At 39.9% G+C, this 25,438-nt stretch overlaps 1 protein-coding gene across 1 annotated transcript in view; it reads left to right on the top strand.

Moving 5' to 3' along the window:
* The first annotated feature begins 4,512 nt into the window (after positions 1 to 4,512).
* LOC139477279 (scavenger receptor class F member 1-like) overlaps positions 4,513 to 25,438 on the top strand; it is a 38,744-nt gene continuing 17,818 nt past the window's right edge. Inside the window, exons 1-2 of the mRNA XM_071259826.1 lie at positions 4,513 to 4,633; positions 22,417 to 22,698. Of these exons, the coding sequence (XP_071115927.1) occupies positions 4,513 to 4,633; positions 22,417 to 22,698 (403 nt within the window). The remainder of the gene's footprint in view (positions 4,634 to 22,416; positions 22,699 to 25,438) is intronic.

A 25,438-nucleotide genomic window follows, 5' to 3' on the forward strand; every position in this document is an offset into this window, starting at 1 on the left:
CGTCCCAGAGCTGAATTGTTTGCCAACTTGAAGAATGTTTTCTCGGTTTAATTTTTGGCCTCTTTTCTTTTTTGTGTGTGCTAAAATCAATGGAGACCGTTTAAACCGCATGGTGAATTTTAATGAGGTGATTTGGTTACGCGTGGCCTGCCACTCCGAGGATGGTCTCTGACTGCATTCGACTGTTGCCAATGTTGCCATAAACATCAAATGGAGTTTCTGTGGACGTTAAATTGTCTTGCAACATCTCGTTGACTCGATCCTGCTTCAAGCATACCAATGGCTCGCAGACGCTCATTTTCGGACAGCCGTGGCATTTCTTAATGTTGTAATATTGCGTAATTTTGTTGTTTTTCTAAGTGGTTGTTGTCAGCACGATGCTTAACAATGTATATGGAATCCCGTTAACGCACATGCTTTTATATCCATTCTTGGGTAGTGAAATGCATGGGGCGTGTATAAAAGTCAACTTTTGCATAGAACGTATGCCTTCCTGCAGCATTGCGTTTTTGTGACTTGATTCCATACATGTACTACAATATTTAAAACCAAATTTTATTTGTTTGAAAAATATACTACAATATTGGTGTCACATGAACTTTTGTTGTTGAGTTTTTATATATATATTAATGTTTGAGTGTGTGTATGTGTGTGTGTATATATATATATGTATAAACCCTTCAAAAAGAGAAACGCACAGGTAGATTGTAGTTCCTTGAACATGACTGCACAAAAAATCTGGTATATATACTCTTCAAAAAAAAGAAACTTGACACTGACTTTCAAAATGTAATATAATGCGATTGTTTCAAAATAGGACACAGAAACCATACTTGAAACACTGTTTGAAGATCAATGTACACAATGTTCAAAACATTAATCTTGTCACCCAGACAGACACACGTACACGATACAGTTAATGTCACAAGGGTACAGAAAATGTCAGTATCAGTTGTGCCCACCACGTGCATCAATCACCGCTTGACACCAACGACACACAGATGCAATCAAGATGTCAATAACACGCTGTTGGATGTGCTGCCATTCATGCTGAAGTGCATCGAGAAGCGCCGAAAGTGTTTGGGGCGGTGGATTATTTCTTCGAACGCGTCGATCCAACTCGTCCCACAGATGCTCAATCGGGGACAAATCTGGTGACCGGGCTGGCCAAGGTAATGTCTGGATGTGGTTGTGCTGTAAGAAGTCCTGACAAACACGTGCAATATGCGGTCGAGCGTTGTCCTGCTGGAACTGTCTGCCATGAACGTTGACGTGAGGAAGAACGTAAGGCTGTAGGATCAAGTCTTCGTAACGCACACCTGTCAAGGCACATGCCACATGCACGAGAGGTGCCCTACCACCGTGATGAATTCCGGCCAATACTATGACAGTTCCGCCGCCAAATGGGACAACCTGCTGCACACAGTTGGGGGCGTAACGTTCACCCCGACGTCTGTAGACACGTGCGCGCCCATTAGCACGTGTGAGTAGGAAACGGGACTCGTCAGTAAACACTACATTTCTCCACCTTACACGTGCCCATCTAACCCTCTGTTGGCACCAAAGCAGACGGCACGCCAGATGACGTGGGGTCTATACGTCTATATCTGCTATTCTGCGTACCCCAGGGATCTGTGTGGCTGTAAACGTGGCTGTGGTAGTGTGGTCTCGGAGGTGTCGCAGCTGGATGTATCGATCTTGTGCTTGGGTTGTTAGCCTTGGTCTTCCTGACCTTGGTCTGTCGTCAACTCTGTTGGTGTTGTTGTATCGGGTCCACAGTGCGGATATTGTCTGTCTGGATACGCCAAAGTGCCTGGCCACTTCTTGCTGAGTTGCTCCAGCTTGTAATCTCTCAATGGCGTTGTTCCGTTTAGCTGCATTCTGTCACCGCCTCTACTGCCGTTATGAGGACTGTATGAACAGCCGTTGATGTGGATTTTTATACCCATTCAGCAAGGGGGCCTGCATGCCTAAATGCAGGATCCTGTGCTGCACATGTTTCACAGGCGGTTGCGTTTGGATGAAGCTGTAAAATTGATCCCCAAACGCTACGTTTATGTGCTTTGCATGTGTTTTCGCGAATTATAGACACATCATCTCTCTGTTTGACTTATTTTGGTTCTCATTTAATGTAATTATTCTAGATATTTGGCAAAAAATGGTTTTACATCTGTGTCAAGTTTCTTTTTTTGAAAAGTATATATTTGATATATGTTATTGGAAAATGTTGGTGGCCTGATATTCGACAAACGGTGCGTCAAAACGCAGCCATTGTCGATTTGCAATGTTTTAAACGGCATTGTTTTCTCACTTGTAAAAAAATGTCAGGGAGGAAAACAGTGATGCAAAATGCACGTGCAAGTTACGGGATTCGTAACTCGTGGTAGTGGCTACAAAAGGCAAGCATAAGCCAATAATTTTAATTCAACTGTCAACATTTTTTCAAGTTCGAAAATGACGAGACTCAGCGCTGCCGATCGGAACATCGCCACAGGACGTATTCAAAGAGGGGAATCGCTGTCTTCCGTTGCATGGCACTTCAATTTCCACCCAACCACTATTTGTCGCCTTTGTGACCAATTCACACAGTTCAATTCTTATGAAGACCGTCCGAGAACCGGCCGACCAAGAGTTACCACCCCTGCACAGAATCTCTACATTCGACTGTTCAACCTACGTCATCGCAATGCTACAGCTACGGAGACTGCAGGACGCATTCCTGGTTTGAGGAGGTTATCGGACCAGACTGTCAGGAACCATCTTCGCGAGGCTGGAATATGACCCGGAAGACCAGATATCGTCCCTGTTTTGCAACAGATCCATCGACAGCGACGCTTGCGTTGGTGCCATACCTTACAGCCTTGGAATTTGTGAAACTGGAGACGAGTGTGGTTTAGCGATGAATCGCTATTTCGTCTTCACCGACGAGATGGGAGACAACGTGTTTATCGTCGTCGAAATGAGCGTTTTGCCCCACATTGTGTACGTGAATTCGACAATTTCGGCGGCGGTAGTGTCATGGTTTTGGGGCCATATCCTACAGCACAGGATCTGACTTGGTTGTGGTTGAGGGAAATTTGACAGGAAATAGCTACATGAATCAAATTCTTCAACCTCACCTTCTTCCAATCATTGATCGCCAGAGGGAGCTGTTTCAACAGGACAATGCTAAGTCGCACACAACTCGTGTCACGGTAGACTACCTTCATAATGCCAACATCAACGTCTTGCCCTGGCCGTCGAGATCTCCAGATCTCAACCCAATCGAACACCTCTGGGAGGAACTGGATCCGTGTGTACGTCAACGTCAGAACACGTCGCAGACTGGCCAACGCATTACAAGCAGAATGGCGCAGAATTCCGCAGGACAGAATTCGTACACTTTTCCATTAAGTGCCAAGGAGATGCAGAGCCGTGATTGCTGACCGGGGCAATCACACGAGATCTCGAGTGCAGCCCAACCTTGTGACCTTATGTGACATGACAATGAACAGTTTTCAATGCCTTTGCACAACGACAACATGTGACTATCGAGCTCCACAATTTCATATTTGTATCAATCATATTAAATTAAATATATCGACTTTATGAGGTACAATAGTTTTTACTAAAAATATACCTGTGCGTTTCTGTTTTTGAGGAGTGTATTTATAGATATATATAGAATATTTTGTGCAATGTATGTAACTGTATCGATCAGCGGTAATAATGTTCCATCGATATCTTTCCTGGTTTGTATTTTTAAAATCATACTTTAGATAGTCAACAGAATCATGTAGACTGAATGTATACACGTTCATACAAAGTGTATAATATTATTGCCATTGCCAGAGAGATTATATAAACTAAGCGGCAAAATAAAGTAAAGGTTGGCAATTTGTAATTTTCCTAAAAACAGCGATAACTAGTGGAAAGTGGGTCTTGGGAATATGACTGCCCAGGAACAGGGACCAAACAACACCTCACCCGAACTCGCCCACCTTTGACGGCGCTCGTGCGGTGACAAAAAATGGTGAAACAGGTTTCCCGTCTATGGCATAAACTGCACGTGCAAGTTAGCTGTATGAATTCGTTCGTCTACAGGTTATAACCAAACGTGATGAAAGCACACAAAAGAAAGGCCACGACTGTCACAGGAGCAGAGAGAGAGAGACATCGGTATGGCCGAAATGGGGGCAACACAGGTCCAAATTGCCAGGTTTGGTTGTACACCATTGACAGTAAACAGGCTGATTCAACGGTACAGGCAGACAGGGTGGACACAGGACAGACCTAGAACCGGACGACCCCGAGTGCCAATACCACTGGAAGACGGTCAGATACGGCTCATGCACCTGCGAAACAGATTCGTAACGGCGACGGCGACGGCAGCAACAGCGTTGGGACATCCCATTAGCCAACGTACAGTACTACGACGACTTCGTGCTGCTGGAATCCGAGCGTATCGTCCTTTCTGAGGAATGGTACTGACTGCTCAACATCGAGAAGACTGACGCAGCAGACAAAGCAAAGATGATACAGATTGACTTTGGAGCGGCCCCACCCAACAGAAAACGAGTTTATAGAGAAGCTGCCAACAGCCTTGTACCAGATCAGACAAAGGCAGAAGGCGCCTATGGAGTTCTTCGATGCTGTTGGCCGCCATGTTCCTCTTGGCTAAACTCTTGAAATTGGACTTTTGAGAAGAGATTTTGCTATTCTAGGTGGCATTTAATTGTGATAGGACTATTAGGCAAAACAATGTTTGCATGTTTATGTGCTATGTCTGTGCTATGAATAAATGCATTTTTTATACATATGTTTAATACATGTAACAAAAACTGTAAACATGAATTATTATACGTATTTTATACATTCTTATTGTTTGTTATTTATTTTGGACTGTTCCATTCTACTAATAGATAACATACAGTCAGCAATGCGTGCACTGATAATTGTTGTTTAGGCATGTACAATTTTTTTTGGAGAATACCATGTGTAATAATTTAAAAGTCTCAATTAATAATAGTCCATCCTAATAGCTATAAGCAACTATTCATATTTTTATTTGTTCGTTTGCTCTTTAACGCTAAGCTCCGCAATGTTCCAGCTATATAACGGCGTTCTGTAAATAATCATTAACATCGATCCACGCAATTGGGATACCATGACATGCATCAATCAAGTCAGCGAGCCTGACCACCCGATCCCGATAGTCGCCTTTTACCACAAGCATAGTCGCCTTTTACCACAAGCATGGGTTGCTGAAGACCTACTGTAATCCGGATTTTTCACGGATGTACTAAGATTTACTTTCGTTTACTAAATAATACACAACCGATTGTCCGACAGAGGTAACAGTGCATAGCAGAGGTATGTGTTATCTCAATAAACTTGGTGACAAGGTTTCGTCAACTAATTATCAGGTTTAAGAAATCAGTTAGGAATGGTATTAAATGTATTGTAGCATCAATGAAATAATCGTTTTCTGCGAAAGCTAACACAGTAACTATTTTAAGGTTCTTAATGGCGAAAAGTTATTTTAAACATCAGTGTCGTATTGTTGATCTTCTTCTTCTGTTGATTCATTAAGTTCTTTATTAAACTCAAAGAACGTTTTAATATCAGCAGTATTTTCGGATATAGTCCTACCACATGTATTTAGTACCTTCCAGTATTATCTTGGTGAATGTTTCTTAAGGTTAAGGAACTGTTTACTTATCTTATTTTGATATTGTCTGATACCTTTCTACATACTCTTCTTATATGGTCTTGAAATTTGATGATAGTGCGTTCTGTTTGTGTTATATTGCTTTAGCTTTTTCCTGCAGTCATTATTGAAGTGAGGTGAAATGGGGTTTAACATCTCGTCCAAGATTATTGCACTTATATAGCGACGTACATGCACGTGTATGTGTGTGTTTGGCTGGACTGATGCCGATTTATAGTGCTAGCTCACTGAGATACCATGCCGCAGTGTAACATGAATACCACACTCAGACATAGTATACTGACTCCGAGCCGACCAGTCCTTGTTTTAGCCCCTTAATGCCGAGCGCCAGACAGGGTAGCAACAAGTACCATCTTTGAACGTCTTTTTGTATGACGCGGCCGGGGATGGAACCCTGGACCTTCCGGTCTCCTTGCGGACGCTCTACCACTAGACCACGGAGGCGGTCCCACTCATTATTGCACCATTAATGAACAACAAAATGCATCTCAGTTTGGCTGCAGTTCTTTAATGTATTCCTTTGTTGTGGTATAGGGCTTCTCATTCTTCGATAGTACGATAGGTCTCGCAGCGCCGAACACAAGTCGAACCAGTCGAAATTAAAGTCCATAGTAAGCAAATTTTTAATCAGCGTGGAAAACGCCCATCCATATTTAAATGCTTTCAAACTTGGAGTGTTGTTTCTCTTTGTGATAGAAATTGATTGATGCACTCGTGCCTGCCAGATGCCATTCATCTTTTTTATTTATCATAGTCTTAATTATCATAAGTAATGTAACTGACATAAGTATTGACAAAATAATTGCAATTGCAAGTACACAATGATTTGTTTTATGATATTATGTTTTTTGGTGAATTCAGTGAAATGTTTGCCGGCATTCATACAGTTTGGTCCTCGCGCTAATAGACCTTAGACAACAGACAGTAAATTGCCCCAACCTGTGTTCAAAATAGCCATCGGCCCGTAGGCCCGAGGTAGACAGATTTGTTCTCGGGATGATAGTTTTAAACTTCAGGAGGCTCTTACGGCCGACAGTTTATGTTAAGCTGTAATAATCATAACATTGAGATTGCTTGATGTAACAGAATCCAGCTTCAAACTACTCCGCTCGTTAACTCTTTCAACACTGCAGGGTGTAGCCATGTCACAATGATATGTAATTTCATGAAAGGACATGTCTTATCATTCACGAAAATACGTATTTCATTTCAATTTATAATATTTTATCAATACATATAAAATTAAGAACTATTTTACACAATGTTATTGAACAAAATAATAATCTGGGATATATGCCTCGACCATGACATCTCAGCATTTGTCGCCTCGATTTGTAGGTTCGGACACGTGGTTTATGCTAAAGTATATTCAAGTAACCAAGCACGCATATTTGTCCACGAACTACCACATTTTAAACATAGGACACGTCACTGAGCAGAAAGTTACTATTATCGGCAAATATGTGATGATGGATCGTACTTAAAATTATTTTTATCAGCATATTTGCTTTACATTAACAATGAAAATCAGTTAACGGCTGCTATATTATGAAATCTTAAAATTGCGGAAAATTGCCATAATTTTCGCTTCCTTGATAATCTGGACGTTATGAATGTGTTGTTTTTTTGTATATTACCAACTAAATTAATTAAGTTATAAATGCATTATTTAAATAATGTGATAAACATCACTTTCATACTAAGTCGGATTAGGCCCTTCAAATTGTATATATAGTAGCTAGTGTATATATGTTATAAGCTGATAATTTCCTTGAAAAATGTAGGCTTCATCTTCCACCACAGTACTGCCTCCGTGGTCTAATGGTAGAGTGTCCACCCGGAGAGCGGAAGGTCCGAGGTTCGATCCCCGGCCGCGTCATACCAAAAAAGACGTTAAAAGACGGTACTTGTTGTTACCCTGTCTGGCGCTCGGCATTAAGGGGATAAAACAAGGACTGGTCGGCTCGGAGTCAGTATACTGTGTCTGGGTGGGGTATTCATGTTAGAATGCGTCATTGTATTTCAGTGGGCTAGCACTCGGACTAGTACAAGCAGCCGCGCGCACACACACACACATACACACATACACACAGGTGCATGCACGTAGCTATATAAGTGCAATAATCTTGCACGCGACGTTTATACCCAATTTCGACTTACCTGTCACAAAAGAGTCTCTCGGAACTCGGTGTGACAGCTGTAAAAGTTTCTGCTTGACTGGTTGTGTGTTTTAATTTATATTGCAAGAGCATGTCCCCCTGCTTCAGCTAACACGTTTGGGCTTACAATTTTGTAAATATGCTGACTGTCAGACACTGATCCCAACACAGGAGTTGTCACTACAATACCCAAGCTCTTTCACACCGCGTGACACCTTCGTTACACTCTCGGTAACATAAAATGCGGATATCGCTGTGAGGAGCTTGTACTATGACGACAGTTAGAGTGGCCACAGTCATGCACACCTGTACGCGAAGTTCTGACTTTCAGTTGACTGTGAACCGTTTTATTCAAAGCAACACTCCCGAATACGATATAGGACTACGAGGGTGAACTACTGTGGGGTAAGGTTATCATTTTATTGAAGTGTTGTCGAATAATTAGGTTTTCGGACGCTTAAGAAGCATTCGTAGTTTTCTTGCTTATCACAAGAACAACTGTAAAACATCTCACTCACTCACTTATAAAAGACGACTTTATCTGAAAAACAGGTCATCAACTGAGTATTTACAATGTCTGTGTGACTCCACACCCGTTGTTACACCGCGATTAATGGAAAAACGTATGCTGTCCGAGACCATATGTATATTGTCTCTCGTTGCTAGCATTTGTGTTTCGTAATGTACCATGAATGTGTGAAGATGAATGTCACTAAATTAATGCATTCGCAAATGCCAGAGGGAGACACATATGTTCACTATAAATCTAGTGTCGACGTGTAAACTATGTTATACCTCTAGATCCAGATAAAAAAGCCTTTCCAATGAAACCGAAACGTCCATTTTATTACATTCCCTTTAAAACAAAAACGATTTCTTGGTTTGTAACGTTGTAATCTGTCTCTCCGTATTTTGATATTGTCGGCTGGACACACCACAGCAGTCATTTCTCAGGAAAGAGTGGGGAGATAGGTATCACAGTTCACATACAACAACACTAAACACATTAACAAAAACAAAATATCAATGTTAATTAAGCAACATTGTCATATCTGTATCCATTACATATTATTAATATTTTACGCATATGTTATGCCAGACGTCTATATATTGACTTCTCGACCCTGTTTCCCCCATACTAAAATAGACTCTCCTTGCGCTGTTCCCGGGAAAACATTGATAAACATGTTCTGTTTTGCAAATCTTGATGTCTGTGAAAGAGGGAGGAGCATTTCAATACCTTGTCATTAATCTCAGTTTCAAAAGGATTGTATTTGATCACTCTGTTTGCATTTTTCGGTCCTAGTTACGGGTTGCAAAGTAGATGGGCCAGATAAATATAGAATACTAAACGAGCTCCCGTGTAGCTACTCGGATACCACAACTGTTCACGAGTTTTCTAAAATTTGTTTTTACACGGGAGCGCGTTTAGTATTTTATTTATTACTTGCCATTTATAACGTTTTTTTGAAATATACTGTTGAGTATGCATAGGCTGACACCTACACGATCCACGGCATTGTCCAATTGAGTTTAACAGAATAATACTTCAAACACGTCAAAAGTTGAAACGTATGAATTTAATACCATACAACGGGCCACCTTTAGAATTCACAAAATTATCGCAGGGCTACGACTATTGCAATTCACATACTTTAACTTAGACTAACGACTGTCGTTGCGCTACAATACGATCGCCTTGTGGAACGTAGCCTGTTATGACGTAAATTGTAATAAAAAGGTAAATTGTAATACTTGCAGCAAATTGTAATAATTTTGACGTTAATTGTAATAACAACTGAATTGTAATAAAATTTGACGTTAAATGTAATACGCAAATTGTAATAAAAATTGACGTTAATTGTAATAATCTCTACTTGCGGTAAAATGTAATAAATTCTTACGTAAATTGTAATAACCTTACAACCGTAGTGTCCAAAACGCCAATTGACTAGAAATTATCTTTGTCAGTTGAGCTATAGGCTTTATCGTAAAATCGTCATTAAAGGGTGGCATCAACATCGATAAATTTAAGTGACTGAAAAATCCATCCTCGGGTATTGTTCATTACTCTTATAAGGCTATTCAAGATGTTTTCTGCATGACTTGCTTCAACAGTACGTTGACCATTTCGAGACGACTGAACGAGTGATGACGAAGGGTACAAACACAGGCTGGTCAAGCAGTGTGTCGATTTGCAGTGGAAACGCTATACGAGTTGATAAAGAGTACATGATTCTTTTCTTGAAACAAACGAGGGAATTTAATCATATTTATACAATTCATTTTATTTTGACGAAGAATTCATATACAACAAATGAGTTGACAGATCCCGTGCATACACAAATAACATCCGGTATCTTCGGATAACTCTTGTACAGTTTCAAAGAGTATACGAATTATCATAAATTTCTTGCAATCAATTGCTGAAATATATCTGCTTGTATCCAAATAGAAAGGAATTGAAAATTTATAATGAACATATGTTTGTCACTAAAGTAAATTTTCTCTTTGACCTTGAAACGTACTTGAAGATCAGTAAACTCGACAATCGTTGGTGGATGAAAACACTAGATACTATCGTCCTCTTACATACTTTCATCTACGTATATGATACTGTCATCTAGAGTGTGCAGTCATATATGTGATACCAATGACATAGAGCTCACATTTTCAGTCATTACATACACACCTACATGCCTCATCAGCATAGACACACAACCACAAACATACACAAACACACACACATACACACACACGCAAACGCACACACACAAACACACACACACACACACACACACACACACACACACACACGTACGTACGTACGTTTGTATACACACATATCGTGTTGGTGTGGGGGTGTTTTATATGTGTATGTAGTGTGTGCAACACGTGTTTGTGTCTGTATCTGTGTGTGTGCATGTGTATGTGTGAATGTATGTGTGTGTATGCAGTGTGTGCAACACGTGTTTGTGTCTGTATCTGTGTGTGTGTGTGCGCGTGTGTATGTGTGAATGCATGTGTGTATGTGCGTGTGCATGTGTGTGTGTTTGTATGAGTTTGTAGTGTGTGCAACACGTGTTTGTGTCTGTATCTCTGTGTGTGTATGTGTGTGTGTGCGCGTGTATGTGTGAATGTATGTGTGTGTATGTGCGCGTGTGTGTATGTGTGTGTGTTTGTGTATGTTTGTGTTTATGTTGTGTTTGAACATAAAGGTATCTAAACCTCATAACCCGGCATGTTATTCAGAATATTTATGAATACACTATTTCTCTCGATACCTAAGGAGTGTACTATTATGACTATATCTGTAATTACATACAGGAATATTCATAAGAGAAAGTCACTTAAACCACAAAACGCGTACAGTTCGGTATGATTAGTTTGTCAAAAGTAGTCAAACGTATCGACAAACGAATACGACCGAGATACATTCGAGAAATATCTTTACTCATCGAATAAAATAAGATTATGGCCATGTAGGCATGCTGCGTTCCAAACACACATCTACACTTGTGCACAGCAGGCGTAATTCAAAATAGACATATCGGTTTTTGGTTTCAGTAAATGCGCTGTTGTGTCACTGGATGTTCTGTCTTGAATATTACGTGATTCTCTGGTTTCTGTCAAGACAACCTTCGCATGGAAGGCAACAAACAACGCTTACTTTCCATGCACATTGTGTGAGTGGCGTGTGTTACCGGTAGGGCAGGACATGTTAACCATTCTTACTGATTTTCAGTGATCTATTCATATACTTGTCACGGCTATTTTGCTGTTACGCCCAATGGAATATGTAATTGCGAATAATCGAGACTGGTTGTTCTCAAGTGTTGACGTTTTATAACTTTGTTTAAAATAGTTTGTTCTGTTATCTGCTGCAATACTGCATTTTAATGGTCGTGTCAATAAGATGCTACCACATTCATAATGTGTTATGGTATAAAATAGTTTTTTAACATACTTAGCTGTGTTGGATTTATGTCGCTAAAAAGAACAAAATATGTGTGTGTTTTACCTCCACACGTTAATGACATGTCAGGGGCTAAATATGCCCAAATATCAACATGCTTTGAACATAACTTGTTCATGAACAGTGTGGAATATAGTTATTAGTGTGAGTCATCAGTTACCCCCACCGTTCTTGAGGCAACACGAGGTACGTTTACAGGGACAGTCGTAACAACCGTTATATCAAGAGTCCATAAGAGGCCAATCAAACACATTTAGACATTAAATACTTCATTATCTGAATAATTCATCACTGCTTTGATAAATACAGCAGCGAGCAAGAGTCGAGCAAGGATTGTATAAATGTACATATTGAACGGACATGTGTAAGCTCTTGCTTGGTGTTGATATTGTGTTGTGGGCATCGCAGAGCAAGATACACCAAGTTCCGAAACTGTTTTAAAGGTTTTGAGGGTTAGAGGGTTAGGGAGAGGAGTGGGAGAGTCGGTGGAGAGTCGGTGGAGAGTGCCCACCTCAAAGACATAGACGCGAAAATATTGGATGACTAAATATATGCGGCGATAATGATATAGATAATATCTTATGAAAATTATTTGAACTCACATTCTTGTATCACTTAACGATGCACTGCTTGGGACCAAAGCTTCAATAGCGTAATCGCACTGTGCTGAGATAATTGAGGCTGGGTACTCTCTGTTATTTATTTGTTAGTGAATATGATCAGCAATTATAGTACAGAACATAGGCGGTAATTATCATGCATATTAAAATAACACAATAGATTAAGTTCGTGGTTGAAACCTAAATTTTGACATCTAAATTTCTATTACATTCCGAAGTGAAGACGAAGTATTGTCATTTTCCTGTATTCGCGGCCATCTTGGAGGCCATTTTGTCCGCCATAATAGATAAATCAAATTTCTCAAGCTCATATATATCATGTAAGATACTTAAACAATTCATGTGTCGAAAAAAAAGTGGGAACAAGAATGTTAGTGTTGTCAGAAGAAATGGGTTTAATATATAATTATATATTTGTTGTTGCTTTTTAACAGGATGAGGGGTGGGATCACGTTAACTACATTATAATGCATTATATCGTACCAACATTAAAGCAGATTCTTTATAAATAAATTATTTCTTTGTAAATAAATACAACAGAAATTGTAAATGATCATGTTAGTAATGTTTTATCACATACTTCATACAAGTTTACAAATGGTACACAAACACTACTGCCGCCACGATCATAACACGAGAAGCGGGATGAAGCTGTACACATGAAAAGTCAGTAACTGGTCGCTATACCTGATCGGATGATGTTTTAATATTGCAGCATGTCCCTGTTTCAGGACAAGGAAGATGTTTGTTTTTTTAGATGGAAATAGATCTGCTTTATGACTGAACTGAACCGAACTGAGCTGTATTACACTCAGGCTGCTGTCAACGGCATTAGGGGTACAGAACTGATACCTCAACATATACATCACAACATACAAATCTGCAATATATATCAACAGATGTACCCTGCAGTGGCTTCAGTCAATACAGACACAGGACAAGGTTCAGTTACGAGTATCTAGCAGCATAAAGAGCTTACAAAAATTGAATAATTTCTAAGTGTTCCTAATCTTTTGCTATTAAAAAGCAAATTCATTGTGTACACATTTGGTGAAATGTAAAAATATTTTCTAATTAGCTGCTTTCTGTCATTTTGAAATAGTGGACAGACAAATAGACAGTGGAACTCGTCACCTAAATCAAATGATTTACAAAATGGACATTTTCTTTGAGTAAAAAGTATTTTTTCCCATCTTCCAGTCTAAATTTGGAGATTGTGATTGTGATTCTAAATTTAAATAGGTCTCTTCAAATACTTACGTTCATTTGCAGATTTCTAAATTCAGGGATGTTTTTTAACAATGGTATACGTTGCTCCTTTGGAAGATTTATCTCGTGTGGCTTTCCAGCATGGTAAATTGATATTATTTCATTTGTTCTTAACCATACTTTTAAGATGATTTGGACTTTGCGATTTCCAAATGAAACTTAGGCCAAGATCGTCGAAGATTTGTTTTACAAAGGCTATCCATTTATAATAGCTTGTAAATGAGTGAAGAAACCTTTGATGATCTTCTGGATAAAATTTTAGCCCAAAAGTAAACCGTTCTGATCTGACGATGTGCTCAGTTCATCAATCAGACTTGAAACACTTGAATCAAACAACTTGATCATGATCAGTATACAAAAGTATATTCTCAAAATATCAAGAGGTTTTAATTAACCATGTCAATGGCTGTTTTTGATTTGAAACATTTGGTGACATACCAATGTGAGCTACAGTGTCGATGATTGTGATGATCCTATCGTCAATTATTTTGTTATACATGTATTATAGTGTTAATCTAAGGACTTAAATTTCAAAGTTTTCTTTGTTTCTGCATTACAGATGGCCTTGTTCAGTTCGCCTGTTGGGGTCATCCTACTTCTGTTGTGTAAGTAGATTTCTCACATCTAACTGTCTGCAATTTACCTGAAGGAAGGTGTACAATACTACGGAAGGTACAAGTAACTTCGGAGTTAGTAGAGGGAAGAACGCATCACAACGGACATGATGATATCTGAATTAGTTCAAAATGTTCAAATACGATTATATTGAGAGACCCTATTGTTAAAAAAAGGACTGACATTTGTGAAAGGTATACACTTTATTCATTTCGTTTCCAAACTTTAGATACAAAGCATATCAGTTCTTCATCAAGTTTATTAAAGAATACTCGTAACCAAACTTGAAGCATATGCAGGTTTTTACCACACGTCTCACACCCACGCGATTTTTATTTTGGAAAAAAAGACTCACTCACACATCATAATAGCTCTTCCTTCCCAATTTAACGCAATTGGAAATCAAAATATTTATTCATTCACTATCTCTCACATATTTGGTCTCAAATAACTAAAAGTAAATGTGCATGCCCGGTTTATATCTGAAATCCAGTTGGAGAAAATCTCACCTTTGTTGAATCATTTCCGTGTTATATTCGGTATATCTGAATCCAGTCGGAGAGATCTGACCTAGGCTGAACCATCCCATTTTACTGTTCAGTATATCTGAAACCAGATGGGGAGATCTGACCTAGGATGAACCATCCTACTCTACTGTTCAGTATATCCGATATCCTCTGAGGGGAGATCTGACTTAGGCTGAACCATCCCACTCTACTGTTCAGTATATCTGAATCCAGTTGGGGAGATCTGACCTAGGCTGAACCATCCCAATCTACTGTTCAGTATATCTGAATCCAGTTGGGGAGATCTGACCTAGGATGAACCATCCCACTCTACTGTTAAGCATATCCGATTTACTCTTAGGGGAGATCTGGCCTAGGCTGAACCACCCCGCTCTACTGTTCAGTATATCCGATATCCTCTAAGGGGAGATCTGACATTGGCTGAACCATTCCATTCTACTGTACAGTATATCCGATATCCTCTAAGGGGAGATCTGACACTGTCTGAACCATCCCACTCTACTGTTCAGTATATCTGATATCTTCTTAGTGGAGATCTGACCTAGGCTGAACCATCCCACTCTACTGTTCAGTATATCCGATATCCTCTAAGGGGAGATCCGACCTAGGCTGAACCATCCCACTCTACTGTTCAGTATATCTGAATCCAGTTGCGGAGGTCTGCCGTAGGCTGAACCATCAAACTCTACTTTTCAGTATATCCGATATCCTCTGAGGGGAGATCAAACCTAGGCTGAACAATCACACTCTACTGTTCAGTATATCTAAATCAAGTTGGGAAGATCTGACGTAGGCTGAACCATCCCACTCTACTGTTCAGTGTATCCGAATCCAGTTGCGGAGATCTGACATTGGCTGAACAATCACAATCTACTGTTCAGTATATCTGATATCTTCTTAGGGGAGATCTGACATTGGCTGAACCATCCCACTCTACTGTTCAGTATATCCGATATCCTCGAAGGGGAGATCTGGCCTAGGCTAAACCACCCCGTTCTACTGTTCAGTATATGCGATGTCGTCTATGGGGAGATCTGAACGAGACAAAACCATCCCGCCCTTCTGTTCAGTATATACAATATCCTCTAAGGGGAGATCTGACATTGGCTGAACAATCCCACTCTACTGTACAGTATATCCGATATCCTCTGAGGGGAGATCTGACATTGGCTGAACCATCCCACTCTACTGTTCAGTATATCTGAATCAAGTTGCGGAGATCTGACCTAGGCTGAACCATCCTACTCTACTGTTCAGTATATCTGAATCCAGATGGGGAGATTTGACCTAGGCTGAACCATCCCACTCTACTGTTCAGTATATCTGAATCCAAATGGGGAGATCTGACATTGGCTGAACAATCCAACTCTACTGTTCAGTATATCCGATATCCTCTTAGGGGAGATCTGACCTAGGCTGAACACTCCCAACCTACTGTTCAGTAAATCTGAATCAAGTTGGGAAGATCTGACATTGGCTGAACCATCCCAATCTACTGTTCAGTATATCCGATATCCTCTAAGGGGAGATCTGACCGAGACAGAACCATCCCACTCTACTGTAAAGCATATCCGATTTCCTCTTAGGGGAGATCTGGCCTAGGCTGAACCACCCCGCTCTACTGTTCAGTATATGCGATATCCTCTAAGGGGAGATCTGACCGAGACAGAACCATCCCGCTCTACTGTTCAGTATATCCGATATCCTCTAAGGGGAGATCTGACATTGGCTGAACAACCCCGCTCTACAGTTCAGTATATCCGATATCCTCTAAGGGGAGATCTGACATTGGCTGAACCATCCCACTCTACTGTTCAGTATATCTGATATCCTCTAAGGGGAGATCTGACATTGGCTGAACCATCCCACTCTACTGTTCAGTATATCTGATATCTTCTTAGAGAGATCTGACCTAGGCTGAACCATCCTACTCTACTGTTCAGTATATCTGAATCCAGTTGGGGAGATCTGACCTAGGCTGAACCATCCCACTCTCCTGTTCAGTATATCTGATATCCTCTAAGGGGAGATCTGACATTGGCTGAACCATCCCACTCTACTGTTCAGTATATCTGATATCTTCTTAGAGAGATCTGACCTAGGCTGAACCATCCTACTCTACTGTTCAGTATATCTGAATCCAATTGGGGAGATCTGACCTAGGCTGAACCATCCTACTCTACCGTTCAGTATATCTGAATCCAGGTGGGGAGATTTGACCTAGGCTGAACCATCCCACTCTACTCTTCAGTATAACCGATATCCTCTAAGGGGAGATCTGGCCTAGGCTGAACCACCCCGTTCTACTGTTCAGTATATGCGATATCCTCTATGGGGAGATCTGAACGAGACAAAACCACCCCGCTCTTCTGTTCAGTATATACAATATCCTCTAAGGGGAGATCTGACATTGGCTGAACCATCCCACTATACTGTTCAGTACATCTGATATCTTCTTAGGGGAGATCTGGCCTAGGCTGAACCACCCCGCTCTACTGTTCAGTATATGCGATATCCTCTATGGGGAGATCTGACCTAGGCTGAACAATCCCACTCTACTGTACAGTATATCCGATATCCTCTAAGGGGAGATCTGACACTGGCTGAACAATCCCACTCTACTGTTCAGTATATCCTATATCCTCTAAGGGGAGATCTGACATTGGCTGAACCATCCCACTATACTGTTCAGTACATCTGATATCTTCTTAGGGGAGATCTGACCTAGGCTGAACCATCGCACTCTACTGTTCAGTATATCTGAATCCAGTTGCGGAGATCCGACCTAGGCTGAACCATCGTACTCTACTGTTCAGGTTAACCGATACCTTCTAAGGGGAGATCTGACCGAGACAGAACCATCCCGCTCTACTGTTCAGTATATCTGATATCTTCTTAGGGAGATCTGACCTAGGCTGAACCATCCCACTCCACTGTTCAGTATATCTTAATCCAATTGGAGAGATCTGACCTAGGCTGAACCATCCTACTCTACTGTTCAGTATATCTGAATCCAGTTCGGGAGATCTGACCTAGGCTGAACAATCCCACTATAATGTTCAATATACCAACAATTATCCAGGGAAGATCTGGACTAGGCTGAACAATTCCAGTATAATGTTCAGCATACCAGAAATCCACTAGGGGAGATCTGGCCTAGGCTGAACAATCCCACTATAATGTTCAATATACCAACAATTATCCAGGGAAGATCTGGACTAGGCTGAACAATCCCACTATAATGTTCAACATTCTAGAAATTCACCAGGGGAGATCTGGCCTAGGCTGAACAGTTTCATTATAATGTTCAGTATACCAGAAATTCACCAGGGGAAATCTGGCCTAGACTGAACAATCCCACTATAATGTTCAGTATACCAGAACTTCACCAGGGGAAATCTGGCCTAGGCTGAACAATCCCACTATAATGTTCAGTATACCAGAAATCCACTAGGGGAGATCTGGCCTAGACTGAACAATTCAACTATAATGTTCAGTATACCAGAAATTATCCAGTGGAGATCTGGCCTAGGCTGAACAATCCCACTTCAATGTTCAGTATACCAGAAATCAAACAGGGGGAGATCCGGCCTAGGCTGAACAATCCCACTATAATGTTCAGTATACCAGAAATCCTCCAGGGGAAATCTGGCCTAGGCTGAACAATCCAACTATAATGTTTAGTATGGCAGAAATCCACCAGGGGAGATCTGGCCTAGGCTGAACAATCCTACTATAATGTTCAATATACCAACAATTATCCAGGAGAGATCTGGACTAGGCTGAACAATTCCACTATAATGTTCAGTATACCAGAAATCCACCAGGGGAGATCTGGCCTAGGCTGAACAGTTTCATTATAATGTTCAGTATACCAGAATTTCACCAGGGGAAATCTGGGCTAGGCTGAACAATCCCACTATAATGTTCAGCATACCAGAAATCCACCAGGGGAGATCTGGCATAGGCTGAACAATTCCACTATAATGTTCAGTATACCAGAAATCCAATAGGGGAGATCTGGCCTAGGCTTAACAGTTTCATTATAATGTTCAGTATACCAGAATTTCACCAGGGGAAATCTGGCCTAGACTGAACAATCCCACTATAATGTTCTGTATACCAGAATTTCACCAGGGGAAATCTGGCCTAGGCTGAACAATCCCACTATAATGTTCAGTATACCAGAAATCAAACAGGGGGAGATCTGGCCTGGGCTGAACAATCCCACTATAATGTTCAGTATACCAGAAATCCACTAGCGGAGATCTGGCCTAGACTGATCAATTCAACTATAATGTTCAGTATACCAGAAATTATCCAGTGGAGATCTGGCCTAGGCTGAACAATCCCACTTCAATGTTCAGTATACCAGAAATCAAACAGGGGGAGATCTGGCCTAGGCTGAACAATCCCACTATAATGTTCAGTATACCAGAAATCCTCCAGGGGAAATCTGGCCTAGGCTGAACAATCCCACTATAATGTTTAGTATGGCAGAAATCCACCAGGGGAGATCTGGCCTAGGCTGAACAATCCAACTATAATGTTCAATATACCAACAATTATCCAGGAGAGATCTGGACTAGGCTGAACAATTCCACTATAATGTTCAGTATACCAGAAATCCACCAGGGGAGATCTGGCCTAGGCTGAACAGTTTCATTATAATGTTCAGTATACCAGAATTTCACCAGGGGAAATCTGGCCTAGGCTGAACAATCCCACTATAATGTTCAGTATACCAGAAATCCACCAGGGGAGATCTGGCCTAGGTTGAACAATCCAACTATAATGTTCAATATACCAACAATTATCCAGGAGAGATCTGGACTAGGCTGAACAATTCCACTATAATGTTCAGTATACCAGAAATCCACCAGGGGAGATCTGGCCTAGGCTGAACAGTTTCATTATAATGTTCAGTATACCAGAATTTCACCAGGGGAAATCTGGCCTAGGCTGAACAATCCCACTATAATGTTCAGCATACCAGAAATCCACCAGGGGAGATCTGGCCTAGGCTGAACAACTCAACTATAATGTTCAGTATACCAGAAATCCAATAGGGGAGATCTGGCCTAGGCTGAACAGTTTCATTATAATGTTCAGTATACCAGAATTTCACCAGGGGAAATCTGGCCTAGGCTGAACAATCCCACTATAATGTTCTGTATACCAGAATTTCACCAGGGGAAATCTGGCCTAGACTGAACAATCCCACTATAATGTTCAGTATACCAGAAATCAAACAGGGGGAGATCTGGCCTAGGCTGAACAATTCCACTATAATGTTCAGTATACCAGAATTTCACCAGGGGAAATCTGGCCTAGGCTGAACAATCCCACTATAATGTTCAGTGTACCAGAAATCCACCAGGGGAGATCTGGCCTAGGTTGAACAATCCAACTATAATGTTCAATATACCAACAATTATCCAGGAGAGATCTGGACTAGGCTGAACAATTCCACTATAATGTTCAGTATACCAAAAATCCACCAGGGGAGATCTGGCCTAGGCTGAACAGTTTCATTATAATGTTCAGTATACCAGAATTTCACCAGGGGAAATCTGGCCTAGGCTGAACAGTTTCATTATAATGTTCAGTATACCAGAATTTCACCAGGGGAAATCTGGCCTAGGCTGAACAATCCCACTATAATGTTCAGTATACCAGAAATCCAATAGGGGAGATCTGACATAGGCTGAACAATCCCACTATAATGTTCAGTATACCAGAAATTATCCAGGGGAGATCTGGCCTAGGCTGAACAATCCCACTATAATGTTCAGTATACCAGAAATTCACCAGGGGAGATCTGGCCTAGGCTGAACAATCCCACTATAATGTTCAGTATATATTGAGCATTGTAGAACAAAGCTCAACCACATTTTCTTCAAAGCTCAACCACAATTTCTTCAAAGGATGTTATTTAAAAAATGCTGGTTGTGGTGATTTGTTTGCATGGCAGACATATTCTTTGATACGTTCAAATAAATGGCTTCAAACAACAACAACAAATATATAATCATATATTAAAACCATTTACTATGACAACACTAACATTCTTGTTCCCACTTTTTTTTATTTCAACATATGAATTGTTTAAGTATCTTACATGATATATATGAGCTTGCGAAATTTGATTTATCTATTATGGCGGACAAAATGGCATCCAAGATGGCCGCTAAAACAGGAAAATGACGATATTTCGCCTTCATTTCAGATTGTTTTAGCCATATAAATGGCAAAATTTATGTTGTGACCAGGAACTCCATATATCATGTTATTGTCATAAATAAGATAATTATCGCCGACGTTATTTTCTATAATTGCTGATCATTTTTACTTACTTTGAAGTGTCAATGTTAAGCTCTTATTTGCAATTGCTTCAATATTGTCAGTAACTCATTTACAAATCCATTTTTTTTCTCCAATACAGTAAGATGCATTTAGTTACTGTCACTGTCACTCAAGCCTTCAGGTTCATCATCATGTGCAGAGTTTTGTCAGATGAGATGAGTGCTGTGTCTGACGCTATATTGTTTCTTAGTTTCTGTGTATATTCTTTGGAGCTTTACCAAGCATACCCAGACCCAGTAATATGCATTTTGTATCATTTTTTTACTGTTTATGCATTAATTCAGAACTTGACCTTTAAATTTACCTCATCGGTGGTTATAAAATCATTGATTTTAGGCAAACCTTTAATATTTGCAAAGAGTGATATTTATGTGTTGTATAAAGTTATTATCATTGAAATAAACGATGGGAATAAAACATTGCCCCAAACTTTTGACAAAAGGGGAATGGGATAATAATAATTGGAAAGGGAAATTAGAACAAAATTAACCATTTCTATTTATTCTCACTAATAACTCAAATTGTGCCAGGCTGTTTATTTAAACAATAATACTGATTCAAGTTTACTATGTGTTGTATCACATAAATAATGAAAATAAGGACACAGTGCACATACTGCATTTTTAGGGACATCATTTAATTTCCTCTATTTTTACAACAGATATGTGAATTTTGACCCCAAAACAGTATCTGCAACCAAAACATTTGACCAAAACAATCGTTTTCTGGTCTACTGGAAACAAAACCATGAAGAAAATGCTTTGTTCTACTATGAGGAGGGGTGTGTCGGCAGTTTGAGGACTGGCCACTACTCCTCTATGTTCAACATTTGAAATCCAGGTCTGAAGTCGAGGGTTAGTGAGCTATTTTATCCCCAGATAAGAATTGTGCAGGGGAAGGATAGCCTGGTACACTGATTTTTTTTATGAAAAGTACGGTGGTGCTGGTGAAACAATCTATCCCGGGAACATCACAGGGACTATATGTTGAGGCTCAAGGAACAACTGTCGTCAGAAAATTGTATTGGAACATGCAGCAGATGTTCCACAGAGTCTGTTGTATTTGATGTTCGTGTAACGTAGTGTGCAGAACAATTCAGGTAAGGTGGAGATTGTTGTGGTTCTCTTTTGGTTGCTGAAGTCAATGTGTATATTCTATGTTTTGAATGTTTCAGTATTATATGCTGACGGTGTGAGACAGTGCGACCCTGGACGTTATGGAGAATCATGTGACAGGTCCTGTGCCCCACACTGTGCCCCGATGCCTGGGTCAACTGTCGGGGTCTGTGACAGAGACACCGGGAGATGCTATGAGGGGTGTGTTCCTGGCTGGCACGGAGATCACTGTAGTCAGGCATGCAGCAGCAACAACTGCATGAACAACGTCTGTAACCAAGACAGCGGACACTGTATTCTTGGCTGTAAAGGGGACTACCTCGGAGATTTCTGTAGTGAAGGTGAGGTTGGAACAGTTCTGCAAGGATACAATCGTCACCACGTGCACTCATTTAAGTCATCCGCATGGCCATTTATGAACTCGGTTCTATTTTAGCACAAACTGGGGAAACAAATAGTCATCAAACTCTACCACATATATGAATGCTTTGTAAGTTGACACAGGTATTACTAAATATAGCATTGTTGCCATTTAAGACCACAGTAGGGAGACATACGTGTGTCATTTTTACTGTATTCTGCTTCATATGTTAAACTATGCACACTCTTCTGAAAAAGCTAGAACACAGTGGATGCATATACGGTCATGCCTTTTGACAAGGTATTTCACTTCAAGAGCCCTAATTGCTTGATCGGCAAGTCTCTTACATGCCGTCAAGTCTGCAAAGTCCATGTCTCGGTGTCAGTGATATCATTACAGTGTAGGACCCGTGAAGATCCGGGGTATGTCTTCATCAACCCATGCTTCCTGTAAAAGGCGACTATGCTTGTCATAAGAGGCGACTAACAGGATCGGGTGGTCAGGCTCGCTGACTTGGTTCATGCATGTCATTGTATCCCAATTGCATAGCTGCATCATACATCAATCACTGGATTGTCTGGTCCAGACTCGATTTTACAGAACGCCGTCATATGCCTAGAATATTGCTGAGTTCGGCGTTTAACAACAAACAAAACAAAACATTACAGTGTATACATTATACATTTAGTATAATTAACTGCTTTCTTGATAGGCTTTATTTAATGTAGGTCAACTAGTATCACCAGCCTTGGCTCTGAGCCAGTGTTCCGGATGATGAGTCAATTTTGCGTTTAATGATAAGTGTTTAATTTTCAAATAAGGAAAACTTAAAAGTGTTTTTTGGGGGGTAATGATACAATTTATATCTTAAAATTGTATTTAAGTCCCACGAAACTACACTTACATGGTGCATCTTGCTATCAGATTTCTTATTATATTCATGGAAACGTTTTTGAAGACACTGTCTGAATATAATAATATTTATTTTAGGCTTCGTGCCTGGTAACAGTTATATGCATTAATATTGAATACGGAAACAATCTTTCATTCATTCCATTAAAACATACTAAATATAAAAATGGTTAATCTGCAAGAAATAAAACATATAAAAGTGAATTCCTGAAGTGGACTCGCTGGTAAAGAAAGAGTATCGACTGTCGTAGCAGTTGTGACAGTACATCTATCGAAATAGAATTGTTAAATCATACAGAAAACCGTTCCTGAAATATTGAAGAGCTGGGACACTTCTTTCATATGACCACTTGATAAAAAGGACAGTAACTAGAATCAACTGTGTAACCAACTGGTAACAGATTCAAGGTATTCAGTAACAGTATGGACATTGGGCATTGAGCCCTCATACAGGATGACATCAAATTACTGATGTACTCATTGTAACTACACATGCTACAGTCCTAACACAACTGCGTTTAATGCTATAGAATCATGTCAAGAGTTTATGAACTCACAGATATATATTGAATGATCAGCTCCTGAAATGTCCTGGCCGTGTCAGTCATTAGCAATGCTGAGCTGTGAGCTGCCCCTATCAATGGATGGTATTGCGTTTCACTTTAGGAAACTATAAAGTTATCATAAAGAGTATTATATATCATATTTTGCAAAACAGTTATATTTTACAACATTAAGAACGCATAAAACATACTTTTATTGTAGTATTAGTTTATTTCCTTTTACGACTTGTGTCCTTGCTGTCACCATTGTTTCCAAAACTGCATGTTCCTATAAACGTAACATTTCCCATTCAGAATTTTATGGATTGTTTGGTTTTCTAAACACCAACCTCATACAGAAGTAAAACATATTCAAAATATTCTCACTTCATTCATGGTTCCCATTGTTTTCCTTCCCTGATTTTTACAGAGAATTATACCGCCTCCATTCTAACAATGATATTATTTGCTTAATTTTGGAGAAATGTGACCATACTGTTACCGATAATGCAATCTTTATTATTAATGTTGAATTAAATTAACATGTGCCCCATGTTATTGTATTAAAAAAATATTGTTATTTAAAAAGTAGAATTTTACCACAGTGTGCCCTGTGTGGCAAATAGAATCCAAAATAATGAAAATAAAATGTGAAAAAAACATATCCTACCTGGATGCAAAAAAACTATTCAAAAATCAGACCACTAATCTTTAATGATGACTCGGACACTTACTTACAACCTGCAACTGGTACATATTCATCATTAGATCTGTCTCTGACGAATTCAGTTTTGTTAAACGAATTCTCATGGTCCGTCCATGATGACCTATGTGGGAGTGACCATTTCCCCACCGTGCTTAAAGCCATTAATCCCACTGATGATCCACCTTCACCTCGATGGAATTTTGTGAAGGCTTTTATTTCAAATTATGCAAAGATAAATTACAACCTGCGTCTTTTCAGCATAGTAACGATCCAATTCAGTTGTTTTCAGATCAACTGAATGAAATTGCTAATGAATCAATTCATAAGTCCTCTGTCAACCCACGTGTTCGTAAACCATGGTTTGATGATAATTGCAAACATGCTAGGAAATGTCTTAGGAAGGCGGAGAAATACTTCCGTAAACATCCTACTGTCCATAACTTGAACACTGTCAACATTTCCAATGCTAAAGTGACAAAATAAACGTCAATCATGGAAGAATTATGTCTCCAAAATAAACTCTCATACCCCTATGTCCAAGGTATGGAACACGATTAAAA

Source organism: Haliotis cracherodii, unplaced genomic scaffold (genome assembly GCF_022045235.1).
Source record: "Haliotis cracherodii isolate W230 unplaced genomic scaffold, xgHalCrac1.p SCAF_32, whole genome shotgun sequence".
Classification (NCBI taxonomy): domain Eukaryota; kingdom Metazoa; phylum Mollusca; class Gastropoda; order Lepetellida; family Haliotidae; genus Haliotis; species Haliotis cracherodii.